General features: G+C 39.9%; 1 protein-coding gene across 3 annotated transcripts in view; it reads right to left on the bottom strand.

Moving 5' to 3' along the window:
* ppp2r3b (protein phosphatase 2, regulatory subunit B'', beta) overlaps nucleotides 1-14,520 on the bottom strand; it is a 72,485-nt gene that overhangs the window by 21,947 nt on the left and 36,018 nt on the right. For all 3 annotated transcript variants that reach the window (XM_078402062.1, XM_078402065.1, XM_078402064.1), the window contains exons 3-5: nucleotides 6,649-6,834; nucleotides 4,572-4,675; nucleotides 1,091-1,193 (exon numbers count right to left, since the gene is read on the bottom strand). In XM_078402062.1, coding sequence (XP_078258188.1) covers nucleotides 1,091-1,193; nucleotides 4,572-4,675; nucleotides 6,649-6,834 — 393 coding nt within the window. The remainder of the gene's footprint in view (nucleotides 1-1,090; nucleotides 1,194-4,571; nucleotides 4,676-6,648; nucleotides 6,835-14,520) is intronic.

Genomic DNA, 14,520 nt, shown 5'->3' with positions numbered 1-14,520 from the left:
ACAGAATTTCGACACCTTGACAAGACCCTTTCATTGCATTGTCCTTTAATAATCAGAAAACTTAAAATTAAACAGCATTTTATATGCATCCAATGTTAGACCAATTCATGTTGGTTTATAATCAAATATGGAATTTGTCTAAATTTATGTACCAAAGTGGAACATTTTGCATTTAAGGAATCTTTCATACCACAAGACAATCCAAAGCATTTCATAGACAAGACAAAATCAATTAATTAAATATGATACACTACGATTGTGATATAGGCAAATCTGCTCAGACAATAAAATAAGTATCACACACAACCAATGATGATATTTAAATAACATGTTTAGTTACTGCAAATTGAAGAATTAACCCAAAACAAACTTTATCAGTTTCAAGTAAGTGGATCTTTCATGTTTATTTTAAACAAACAGTGCCTTGTTTTAATGTTTCTAAAAATGTCACTTCCAATAATTTAGCACATACTCAGGATCATTTTTAAATGCAGACTGGGCTGCAAGTTTAGGTTCTAGGTGGGGCTTGGTTAGTAATAGTTGATGACTGTTAGAATCTTTCAAAAAAGTTGATAAAATGCACCTAATACTTCCCCCACAAGGGTTAGTGGGAATTAATTTCCTTAACCTTATTTTAATATACATCTTCTGAAAATTGGGTATTCCTTGGCTAAGTGATGAGTCCCTTGGAATGCAGTTTGCTTTTATTATTAGTTGAATAAATATGCAGATGTCCCAAATATCAGTTGCAAATGTAACCAATTTACAGTCCAAAATATTTGATATAGTATCAGAGAAGCTAGTTCTGTTAGTTATTGCTCCCTTCTCGCCTTTAATTTATCATTAATGAAGCAGTTTTGAGTATGGCAAGCAACTTGAAATGAATTCAAAAGCTTAAGGCATTTTTTAAAAATGGTGCTGAATGTTATCAAAGTACTATACAGGGAAATAATAAACATCTATGGAGTAAACTTTATTTACTGATTTCTAGCCAACTTTCAAAAAACGTGTTAAATAGTCTGACTACATAGATTAGTAATAATAAAATCTCAAAAGATTAGCATGAAAATCATGTGTTAAAACAGTGCACCTGTATCAATGGAATGAAGTCATCCTGCTCCAAGTAGTTGCATCCAGGTTTTGACAGAAGATGTACGAATTTAGAGGCATCATCATGGCAGTTTTGCAAGATCCTGATTGACAAGAAAGATATATTCAACACATAGAATTTAAAAACAGATTTCCAATGGAGGCCTCAATAATTACATCAGTCAACTGGCAAAACAAACTAATTATTTGCATTCTTTTCAGATATAGGAAGCTTTTGGCAGCTGGATGCAATGTTGCAAGATAAGGCCATGTTCATGAAAGTAACCATGCGCCAAACAAAGTGAGCATAAATAACAAATATAGAACTTAGAATGGTACAGCATAGGAGCGACTGTTTCAGCCCACAACGTCAGTGTCGATCATGATGCCAAGTTAAATTAACCTCCTCTGCCTGCACGTGATGCATATCCCTCCAAATGAAGTTATTATTCTGCACGCGTAAACTGAAATTATTTATGGATTAACAATAAATGGTGGTATTTTTCAAATCTCATGAATTAATAAACAAATACTATTCCCTATACTGCTATTTGGATGATGACACAGTCATCTGCTGTCCTCTTTTAACCTTGGTTTTCAGACGTTCACAAGACAACGATTTGACAAGCTGGACTGCAGTCAAGAGTATAGAACAGAAATAAAAACAATTTGGCTCATCACATCTATATTCAGCCAGAAGTGCCAAGTCAATTAATCTTCTCTGCTTCCTCCAGACATCGTCACTGCCACAGAAGCTCATCTTTAGCCAATTTGATTCAGTCAATGCTATATTAAGAAATGATCAAAGGCACTGGGTGTAGCAAAGTCTATGGGACTGGATAACATGCTGGTTGTGGTATGGAGATTTATAGTCCAGATCCAGCTATGCCTCTTGTCAAGTTATTATAGTGTAGATGCAACATTGGCATGTCCAAATGGTAGGACAAATCCAATTCAGCTGATTGCTGCGCACTCCACTGTCACTCAGCAGTACAGAATGCATCAGACACACTCACCAATGTCAATTTTGAGTTTGGCCAGGACCAGTTTATTTTACCTCGCAATGTTTTGGTCCAAAGAAGGAGAAAAGAGCAATTCTAAAGGTTAGGCGAGGCTGCCCTTGACCACAATATTTGCCCAAGTATGGTATCAATGAGCCCTGGCAAAACTGGTCAATGATCACCAAGGGAATAACATTAATGGTTGAAGATGTATCCTCACACAAGGTGGCTGTGGTTCCTGGATGTCGACACAGGACACCGCAGCAGGAGTTCCCCAGGCCAGTGATCCAAGCTCACCTTTTTTCACCTGCCATCTGCTTTTCATCATCAACACAGAAGTGTAGATTGCACTCTTTTCAGTTCTATTTGCATCTCCTCAGTACACAAAGCACTCCGTGTCAGTATGCAGAAAGACCCCGACAATATTCAGCTAAAGGCTGATGGGTGACAAGTAGCATCAGTTCCACAAGAATGCAAGGCAAAGACAATCACCAACACAAGGATTTAACGACACAACTCTTGACATTCAATGGTCATGCCCTGCAGAATGACCTATGACTCATATCTTCCATGTCATCGTGGCTAGAAACTTAACTGGACCGGTCACCAAAATATTGTGGCTACAGGTGCCAGTTAGAAGGCTCGATATTCTGTTCTAAGGACCAACTACTGACAGTCTTTAGTCTTTTAAGGAGTAAGACGATGGAATATCCAATGTAGGTAGATGCAATCTATCAGCAATCCAGAATTTTGACACCATCCAAAGCAAGGCAGCATACTTGATTCATGTCCCATCTACCACACTCCTCTGCTGGTGCATAGTGGCCGCTGTGTTCAATGTCTACAAAATGCACTGGAGTCAGTTACCTAAACTATTCTGACAAATGTGACAATAGATGGATAGGATATATCCCCCTCCAATTTGCACAACATATTGACGCAGAAATATAATTATGGTTCCTTCATTGTCACTTATTTATATCCTGCAATTCACTCTCATTAGCATTGTGGCAGTAGTTTGACAGGAACTGTGGTAGTTCAAGATGACACCTCACTACCTCATTCTCAAGGGCAATAAATGCCTTACCAACCATGTCCACAGTGAGCATATGACCCCACAAATGAACAAATAACTTTGATTTATTGTGTAAGGATAGGAGTGTGACTCCAATCAAATTAAGTCACGTTAAATTAAGTCACTTTAAAGGAAAAAGATTGGGGAAGTATACATTTCTTATTTATTCTCTGGACAAAGATACTAACATAATATAATTATGACTAGTAATTATTAAACTTAACTTGTTTTGATCTAGAGAAGCATTACTGATTTCCACATGTTGTGATATTAAAAGTCTCTGATTGTAACAATACTAAATTTCATGCCAAAATTCCCAAAGCCATCCTTTTAGATTTTCCATTCATAAAGACCTTCAACAGATCCAAGAGAAAGCTCACATGCATAAGATTTGGCTAGGACTCAATAAATCCATGATTGAATGCCTGCAAAAACTATCTGGTTTAACATGGGATCAAAAGAACCCTGGCACAGATCACCACAGTGTGGATTGAGCAGAAGTAGAGCGGAGGAATAGTTTTTGACAAAAGAGAGGAACTTACTAAATGCCACTATTCTTAAATTAAGCAGTGCAAATGCCACAGATACACAATTTTGACAGTCGAAAACAATCATCTGCTCTGAAAAGGCGGGCATAACAATGACACATAAATTAATATGTATCTAATTTTGGTAATATTAATAAAATGCTCTCCTTTAAATAATAATTCACGTATGATAAGCAATATGATTAAGACAAGTGTTGTTTTTAAGTATTTCCCAAGATATTCGTAACAAATTGAAACAAATCTAAGATTCTAAAAAAGTTAAAGTCACGTTTGTCAGTTTCATGCAGTTTTTATCCATTAATATTGGCCACCTCCCTGCTGTAACTTTCATATGAGCTATTTGTGCAAAGATAAATTAGAGGTATTATAAGCAGATAAGAGCTGTGAAATGTGAAAAGTTATAAAACTAAAATATATTTTCATGCAATTTTGGGCTGTTAGAAAAGTGAGCCAGCTCTGTTGAAAGTTAGTTTAACTTCAAAAACACTACATCCCACAAGAGCAAAGAAAAATCAACACTGGAAGTTTCAAATGTTCTCATGATTCTTTGAGCTTGACCATAATACAGATGATTAGATGCTTGCATCACAAAAGGCAACATTTATATTTTTAGAGTGTTGCTGCACTGACAAAAACCACACAGCTTAAAATTGAAAAATCAATTGTGGACTCCCAAATTTATTTTAGTTCATTACCAATGAAATAGGCAGCAAATATTGGTGCAGAAAGGTTACTTGGATCTAGTCTGGGTTATGGATACCCTCACCACTAAGTTTTCCAGGGAAAGAAAGTAAAACAACCCCAGCACTACAAGTTACAATTAAGAGAGAGGAGAATGCAGAAGAACAAAACACTTACTTCCTCCATGTTGCAATAAACTTATGGACAGATATATATCCAGTTCTTTCTCCACCAGCAGCGCAAAACAATGGGGATTTCCAATACAGAGGGCAGTCACATGCCTTTTAAAGAAACAAATGCCATTCAGTAAATAAGAAATACTAAAGTTGAAATGGCAAATGGGGCAATGAGTGATTGATAGGAATAGAAACAAACAAAGCTAAGGCAAACCTAAAAGAAAACTAGAAATAGTCAGGCACATACTTGCACATTCAACATCTTGGTGGAACTAGAACTCAATATTTTAGCACTTGGCCACTTCCTAGGACAAAGATATCCAAAGGGGCCAGCATTTAAAAAGGAATAGAAGAAAATGGGCGAGGATAAATATACCAAAGAAAACAAATAGGATGATCTGTGCAGTGCCTGGTGTTTGGGGAAGAACAGGATTATCACGCTACCATATTCTTGTAGCTCCCCTGAATTATTAATCAAAAGCTTGATTCAGACCTCCCAACATTTGATTTTACAAATTTTGCATCAAAATTCATAATATGGCGCATAATGCAACCTTTCAGCAAAAATAAACTATGCACGCCAAATGCGCATACGCATTGCGCTACATTCATGTGTGAAAAGACTATTATTTCCAACAGTCTGTAGTTCTTGGACTACATGTACAATGTCAGGTCTATCATGAATATATTCTGCTATTTATAAAGGTTATTGAACAGAAATACTTTTTATAACACAAAGAAAATATTGTTTTGTTTTGTTTTTTCTATTTTGCTTTTTCCTTACACATCCCAATTCTCTTGGTATTGAATAAAAGAACAATGGTCATAAAATGCTTGACTAAGTTATGAAGAGTTTCATTTAAAACTGTTCATATCTAATTTCGTTGAAGACATACTTGCTCCAGTGGTCTTCAACAGCAAATCACAATGGTCCATGTCCCCCCCACCCCCACTACCCTCCCCCCCCACATTCTACCCCCACTCCTCCCCTACCCTTTCCCCCCACCACTCCCCCTCCCCTCCTCCCCCACCCCCCTCCAACCACCCCCCCCCCACCCCTCCCTTCCTCCACCTCCCCCCCCACCTAATGGCATGTAATTCTACCTGTGTCAATCACTTCATGTTCTATGCACAAATTTTCATGAAAAGAAATTAGCTCAAATTATTTGCCAATAGTGACCTTGGTCTTTATCTATCTAGCAAGAGGGGTAAAAACGGAGGGGAGCGCACCCGGGACGCCAGGTGTCGCTGTTGAGCCCTCTGGAGGTGTCGTGGGCCTATTAACGAAACACCAAGAAAGGAGGGTGCCCACCTGATGACCCCAATGAAGTCTTTACCCCTACCCCCACTCAAGATATTAAGAAGGTGCCAATTATAGTAGGGATTGTAATATCAAGTCCTATAAGCTCAACTTCACCCACTTACACAAATGCCGATTCCTGTCATTTGTCTGAAGTGAACCAGAACATTTGTGACTTCTTGCTAAATTTGATTCTGAGTTGAGCTACGGAACAGACGTCGGTGCCTTCACTAATACCATTTATTTTCATATTCATAGCATATCCCAACGTTGTTACTTTAGATTTGACCATTCCTATAGATTCCTTGCTAATAAAAAAGATTCTCCAAACTTTGAAAGAAATACTAATCCTTACAGTTAATGTAGCACGGTTGGATTCATTCCTTTGAATGTTTCCAATGTTATCTGTTTTTGTTTCAGATTTCCAGAATCTAGTTATTTTTGTTTATCATATCATATCATATCATATATATACAGCCGGAAACAGGCCTTTTCGGCCCACCAAGTCCGTGCCGTCCAGCGATCCCCGCACATTAACACTATCCTACACCCACTAGGGACAATTTTTACATTTACTCAGCCAATTAACCTACATACCTGTACGTCTTTGGAGTGTGGGAGGAAACCGAAGATCTCGGAGAAAACCCACGCAGGTCACGGGGAGAACGTTTATTATAGTAAACGTCGATATTTAGTAGTTCCTTATACAAAGTTGTTCATGAAACAATTAGAAATGGACCCAATGATACAATACGCAACTTACTAAACAAAATCTTACCTTAGCAATTTTCCCCATATCTTCCAAGGTTGCTTTTTCATTCTCAAACTCAACAAAAGCATTTTCTACTCTGGCAATTACTGCATCTACATTAAGAGTTTTCTTAGGGCACCCTTGAGGAAAATAAAATTTTGGAATGCACTCGCTCTGTGTCGGAGGCAAGAGGCTCTCTTTCTTTGCTTGAACCTATCAGAAATAAATAACCAACATTTAGTTCATCCATACACAGAAAGCAAGCCACTTAGACATCAAACGTTACCTTAATAGGACAAACAATTAGGTTGGAATAGATTTTATCCATCCATGTTGACTTCTGTGGAATAATGCAAGATAAATGCTTAGAATCGTCACAAACCTGAACCATACCTCATATTTTTATCATCATGAGTTTGTATCTTGGACACAAGAGTCAAGAGTTGAACACAAAATCTAATGTAGCATGCCTGTCAGTACTAAGTAAGTACCCCATTGTCAGAAGTATCATTTTGTAGATGCGATGTTCAGCTGTAAAAACTTTCTGCATCATATTAGGCTTCTAAACTATTGAGATTGCAAGATCTTAGTTAGAACAGTTAAAAGACACAAATTAAACTTTTAAACTAAGTAAATCTAATTTCTCGTTTTGCTCCAATATTTTCAAAAGGGAGAAAGACAAAACAAGTTTGATTGCTTTTGATTTCATTTGGGCTGCCTGCAATTTTGATCATCCCCTTCAGTTTATTCTCAGGAAAACAATTTTACACTACAGTTTAGTTTAACATCCAGGTGTCAACTTAAGCAGAAGATGTTAAATAGTGACTGCTAGGGTACTGCTGATGGTCAATGGACTGTAGGTGCCCCTGAGCACAAGTTGTTGAAAGCCAACCTGCCAGTGAAGTAGACAGTAAGAAAAACAAATAATATGTTTGCCTCTTTTGTTAATGCAAGTGGAAGACTGTCATACTGCACTAAAAAAAAGAGCTTTGTTGCGATCATATCTGAGTATCGTGTGTACATTTGTTCTTACCTTAAAAGGGATAAATTTGCTGAAAAGGGAAAGACAGCAAAGATCCATCAAATTGGTTCCTGGGGTGGTAGATTTATCATGGGGAGAGACTCAGTAATCTTTTTCTCTCAGTTTACAACAATGAAATGTTACCTCATTGAAGTAAAGAAAATTCCAAAAGGGCTTGACAGGAGAATGGTTCCCCTGGCTGAGGAATCTAGAATTTGAAGTCAAGATTCAAGATAGCTTTATTTGTCATCCAATATTGGACGAAATTCAGTCACCCACAGTCCAACAATAAAAGCATTAAATAAGCATTAAAATTACACAACCCCAAAACACAGTCCAACAATAAAAGCATTAAATAGGCATTCAAATTACACAACCCCAAAAACCCCCAAAACACAGTCCAACAATAAAAGCATTAAATAGGCATTCAAATTACACAACCCCAAAACCCCCAAAAACACAGTCCAACAATAAAAGCATTAAATAGGCATTCAAATTACCCAACCCCAAAAACACACAAAAAAGAAACATCCATCAAAGAAACATCCATCACAGTGAGTCTCCTCCAGTCCTCTCCTCACTGTGATGGAAGGCCACAATGTCTTTCCCTTCTCCTGCTGTCCTCGCCCGCAGTCAGGTTGTTGTGGTTGCAGGCCGCACCGGACGGTCCACAGCGGGCCAAGCCCAAGGCGCGTTGCGTCGCAGCCGCTCCCGCAGCCTCCGAAGACGGCCGGCTCCGCCGATGATAAGTCCGATCCGGGGCGGGCGAACACGCTGCTGCTGCTGCTGTTGCTGCACGTCGGGGCGGTCGTGGCTCCCGACATTGAAGCCCCCGCCCAGCAGAGAAATATCCCGCGGCATATCTTAGGCCGCGCCGGACGGTGAAATGTCCGCGCCCCAAGCCCCGCGATCCGGGGCGGGCGAACCCGCTGCCGCTGCCGGAGCTCCCGATGTCGGCATCCACGCGGCCCGAGCCTAAGGCGAGTCGCAGCCGCTCCCGCAGCCTCCGAAGACGGCCGGCTCCGGTGATGGTAAGTCCGATCCGCGGGCTCTGCGAACCAGAGCCCTGGAGGCCGACAGCTCCAGGAGTTGGGCCGATGGTAGGCCGCAGCAGGAACGGAGACACCACCCAGAAAACAAAGGTCGGGTCTCCGTTCGGAAGGGACACATATTTACAATGTTACGGTTCCCCCCCTCCCCCCCACATACACACATAGTACACAAACACAAAAACACCACATCACAACTACAATTAAGACAAAAAAAACAACAAAAACACAAAGACAAATGGACCGCAGGTGAGCCGCAGTTGCTAGGGCAGTGCCGCCATTTTGGTCAATCTCAAAGAGGCCATCTAGGACTGACATGCAAAATATTTCTTCATTCAAAAGGGCAGGTAATCTACAGAATGGTCTACCTTGGAGGAATGAGAAAGCTCTATCCGATTTTGTTCAACATTGAAATCAATCAATTTTTAGTTGAGAGGAACCAAAGGTTTGCAGGAAACGACATTGAAGAAGAATATCAGCTATAATCTTGTTGAACAGTGAAGCAGAGGGTAGAGTGGCATATTCTTCACAGCCAACAATAATTGTTAATATGGCAATGAGATATGAAATAGATTAGCTTACAAAAGATGACAAATTCATGAGAAGAATGTATTGGCTCAGATACATTTTTTTGCAGATTGAATTACTTAGAGGGTGGTGGGTATTTGGGATGAGCTGCTGGAGGAGGTAGTTGAGGCAGAAACAATAACAGCATTTAAGAGGCATTTAGACAGATACGTAGATATGAAAAGGTTTAGATGGATATGGGCCAAACAAGAGCAGGTGGAACTAGTGTAGATGGGGCGCCTTGGTCGGCATGGGCAAGCTGGGCCAAAGGGCCTGTTTCTGTGCTGCATGACTGACTCAAAATCCACACAAATGGCACCAGAGGTCAGGATTGACCTCAGGTTGCTGGAGCTATGAGGCAGCACCTCTACTAGCTGTCTCCCCTTGGGAATTGTGAAGAAGACACCTTGAACACAAAGAGCAGATGAGAATTTTCAATTGGCTGAAGAATTGATGGAAGAATCTGGTTATGTAAATTTTAAAAAGGAGTGACGCTGTCATTTGAAAAGGAGGAAAACTTAAGCAGCTAGCTTAATTCAAGAATCACAGTAGTCCAAGTAAAACATCAATGATCTGTTATCCAACTGTTTGGGAATCCCAATTGCTTGGCATCTGACTCTCCAGAACACTCTCTTTATACTTAGATGGTTCAGTTGCATGCACACCTTTTAAACACGCTGGGAATGTATATCTTGGAGCATTAATCAAAATAACAGAATCAGAGCTACATAGCAAGGATACAGTCCCTTCGGCTCAACTCGTCCATAATGACCAAGTCGCCTAACTGAGCTGGTCCAACTTGCCTGTGCTGGCCTACATTAATCTAAACCTTTGCCATCCATGCCCTTGCCCAAGTGCATTTTAACTGTCAGAACTGTACCCGACTCTACAACTTCTCCAGGCAGTTAACGTGGTCATGGTGGCGCAGCGGTAGAGTTGCTGCCTTACAGCGAATGCAGCGCCGGAGACCCGGGTTCAATCCCGACTAAGGGTGCTGTCTGCACAGAATTTGTATGTTCTCCCCGTGGGCTTTCTCCAAGATCTTTGGTTTCCTCCCACACTCCAAAGACCTATAGGTATGTAGGTTAATTGGCTTTGTAAATGGAACAAATTGTCCCTAGCGTTAATATGCGGGGATCGCTGGTCGGAGTGGACCCGGTGGGCCGAAGGGCCTGTTTCCGCGTTATATCACTATAATAAACTAAACTCATTCCATATACACAACACCCTCTGTGTGAAACATCCTATTGCTCAATCTGCTACTTCGGTACCAAAATCCCAAACACGTCAGATTAAATTGAATTTTATGATAGCAATTTGCAACTCAAGAGACTGACTCTAAACAGATACAAAACAGTAAACAGTGCAAGGACAAGCAGCATTTTATATGCACAAACTTTCAATTTTAGACAATCTTTTCAGAAGGCTTGTACGAGTTATCGCGAAGCTTCCCTACAACTCTTGAATCGAGATGCTCAGGACACATGCACTGGGTGCATTTTGTATTCCAGATTTAAGGGACAATTGGCAAATACCCAAAGTTCCATCAACACTGCATGTGCATACAAATCATATTCCTCCATTGAAAAATAATACATAACATCAGTTTATTTGACAGGAAATATAAATGCGATTGCCAAAAAAATGATATCCTGTTACTTGGAAAAAAATCTGCAAGTCATCTGGATAACATTCTTCATCCAAAACACTATGATCAAATTGTCACTCATCTCATTGTGAATTGCGATCATCAGTGTAGCAAAATGGTTGTTAGTGATGTCTATATAAATATCAAAGTGCTTTTATGTGAATTACTCCAAATTCCCCATTTCCTTCTCATGCTATAATTTTGCATTATGATCCAATCCCACTCTACAGCCACAGCGTTCAATTCCACAATTCCATACTGCTCATACTGATCCCTTTATTTTGGTGGACACATTTCTAAATATTGCACGCAAATTAAAAATTCTTCCAGCAAATAAATCGAGGGAGAGTGAATGCATTCAGAAATCTTGGCAACATTCTATACTGACAAGCAATAATACCTGCACAAGACTAGACAGTATGCCAAGGTCAATTTAACACACACATTTTGCAATTTATAGAATTTGGCCCATCTCCAATACCCATTTGCTACTATAAACTTTCTTACAAAAAGACACAGCATTTTATGAGACCGAGGAGGCAGGCAGACATCAGTTCAACAGCTTTTACCATAGATTAAATGGAGTGCTTCCACATGCTGCAGTCCAATATCTTTCTATTTTGTTCATATAATTGGGTTGAGACAAAATGACTAAAGGACAAATTGAGAAATAGAATCCAATGGACATAGCATTGATTGGTTCCAAAAAACATTTTGTGCGCAAAAATCCTTAATTTGGCCACAAGTCATCACTTCACAACCGATACACCAAGATCCCAAATTTACTTTCCCTAATAGCATCTTCCAAATTGTAAAGTACAATTAAGCTACATTATTTGTACTCCATGTCTTGTCTTACAGACAAAATATTAAGAAATCTAAAAGCAGGAAGAAACCCAATCCGTCTTCCATGCCTGCTCCATCATTCATATGGATAACAGCTGATCTTTTACCTTGAACTACTTTCCTCTACTAACCCCATTTCCCTTCAGTTCCCACATCCACAAAATATATTAATCTCTGTCTTGAACATTCCTAATAATTGAACAATATTTAGCAATCTCTAAGTGAATTTCTCACAGACCTGAACCGGCAACCTGTTCTTTAAGAATGAAATCCTTGGTTCTAAACACTCTTGCATCCACCCTGTCAACCCAGGTAAGAATGTTGCATGTATCAATGAAACATTTCTTATTCTTCTAAACCCAAGTGTTTAATAAACCCAGCCTGCTCAATCTCTCCCCAAAGAACAAGCGTTCCCATTCCAGTAATCCTTCAATGCACTCTATCACAAGTATATCAGCTCTTTAGGAATTGAGATCAGACTTTTACACAAAATTCCTGGTGCAATTTCACTAGAGCCCTGTACAATAGCAGCAAGACATTTTTGTACTCAAATCTTCTTGCAATAAAGACCAATGCTGCCTTTGGTTTCCTAATTAGTAGCTGAACCTCAGTGTGATAGTGATAGAAACAGGCTCTCTGGTGTACACTCATGCTGACCATCAAATATTCATATGTACTAATATCATTTACTTAGTCTGCAGTCTCTGTGCCTTGGCCCATCCAGATACTTTGAATGTTATACGAGTAGCAGTTTCCACCACCGTCTTGGGCAGTGTGTTCCATATTACAACCAAAGCTTTTCCTCAGCACTCATCTAATTCTTTCTCCTCATCTAAAACCCATGCGTCTGATTTTACTATGGTGGTCATAAATTGGGACATCTCTGTCAGACCCCCTCAGCCTCCTCTGCTCTGAGGAATACAAATCAAACCTATCCTCATATCTGAAATGTCTGCAATTTCTACTGATATGTATGCAGTAAGACCCACATTCTCTTGAACACCACTTTTCAATCTTTCATTGTTTATAGGAAAATGACTACTTTTCAACTTTTAACTTAAATGTAGATGATTAAGTCATACATTGTATACCATTTACCATGTTCTTATCCATTCACTGTTTTTAAAATATCTTTAAAGGTCTCTGCATCATAACATCAGGTAGGGCCAGTTGTAATGCAACTGGCTCAGAGCCTGCTCTGCAATTCATTATCATCTTCCAGGTCAAATGCTATTTCTAAAGGGCCTGTCCCACTTAGGCGATTTTTTAGACGACTGTCAAAGTCGTAGCAGATCTCCGAAATTTTCTTTTACCCTATGACAATGACGAGTCAGGTCGAGATTACACTGCCTTCGGAAACATCGCAAAATTCCCACGCTGTCAATGCTTCTCTGGCGTCCTAATTTTCGCTGAAATCACTGACAAGTCGGTAATTACTTGAGAGTTTTGAAATACAACATCTTGTCCGGGTTATTTGAAAACTAAGCTTCACGGTAACAAGGCATAAACTGGATTGACTTCCAGTTTACTAATAGCAATATTATTAAATTTAATTTAAAAAGTGGTTGAATGGATTTTTGTGCGGAGTGTGGGCATTCTTTGAAAATGTACGGGAGATGCATATCTGGTTTCTGGGTTGCGTATCTGGGTTGGGGGCCTACTTTAAATGTAATCGCTGATGGCGATAAACATCGTGAAAATTCCCACGCTTATCTGACTGTCAAACTGTCGCCTCCAATCTACCTGTCAAATGGCCTGACGGTAAATGAATTGGTTAAACACAGGTATTTTATGGTATCTTCAAATGACTTTACTTAATTTATTATTACGTACTTCTAAATGCATCTAAGAGAACTTAGCAAACCTGGGGACAGCGTGCGAAAGCACCCGCAATAAGCAACGATACCTGGTGACAAGCCAGCTGTCGCCGAGAAATGTCATACCAGTTGATTTCTCAGCGACACGCCGAGATCCACTAGGATTCTTTGAAGACTCCTCACAACACCCTGAAGAACTGTCGGCGACAGCCTAGTCGCCATAAAATCGCCTGTGGGACAGGCCCTTAACACTATCCCCTAATCCCTTCACAAACCTATCAATATCTATTTTCCAAGAACACAGTGGCTGAGCCTTCTCCCAATCCTCCACAGATTCACCACTTGAATGAAGTGTTGTTCCTTATCTCGGTCTGAAGCATCTTACCCATATCTGTGTCTCCAACCTAACACCCATCAATAATGGGAAATATCTTCATCGTATCTCAACTGACCATCTATTTAAGAATTTTGTCTGTTATCAATGAGATCTCTTATTTTTGTAAACCCTAGAGAATACTGTTGCAACTTACTTAACCTCTCCTTGTATGACAATTCTGTCATCTCTAGAAATAGTCTAATGAATCCTTGTTAGATTTTTTCTCTGGCCAGTATATCCTTTTTTGTTAGACACAATATTCTGGGTACGGAGACAGAAGAGGATGCAGATGCTAGGGTCTGGTGCAACAACAAATCTGATGGAGGAACTCAGCAGGTCAAGCAAGATCTGTGGTGAAGGGGAAGAAAGGAATTGTCACCGTTTCAGGTCAAAACTCATCTGCCAATCAGAGGGGGGAGGTGAGGGGGGAGAATCGGTGTTATATTTTTAAAGTTATTCACATTTTAAGGTTTAAAAGGAGGGGAGGGGGAGAGAAGGGGGGCGTGGGGGAGAAGGGAGATGGGAGGGGTTGAGGAGACGGGGGGGGGGGGGGGGGAGGACAGGGTGGTGCACCA

The sequence above is a fragment of the Rhinoraja longicauda genome, chromosome 7, assembly GCF_053455715.1.
Source record: "Rhinoraja longicauda isolate Sanriku21f chromosome 7, sRhiLon1.1, whole genome shotgun sequence".
Taxonomy (NCBI): Eukaryota; Metazoa; Chordata; class Chondrichthyes; order Rajiformes; family Arhynchobatidae; genus Rhinoraja; species Rhinoraja longicauda.
This window is presented reverse-complemented; position numbering and strand designations above follow the sequence as displayed.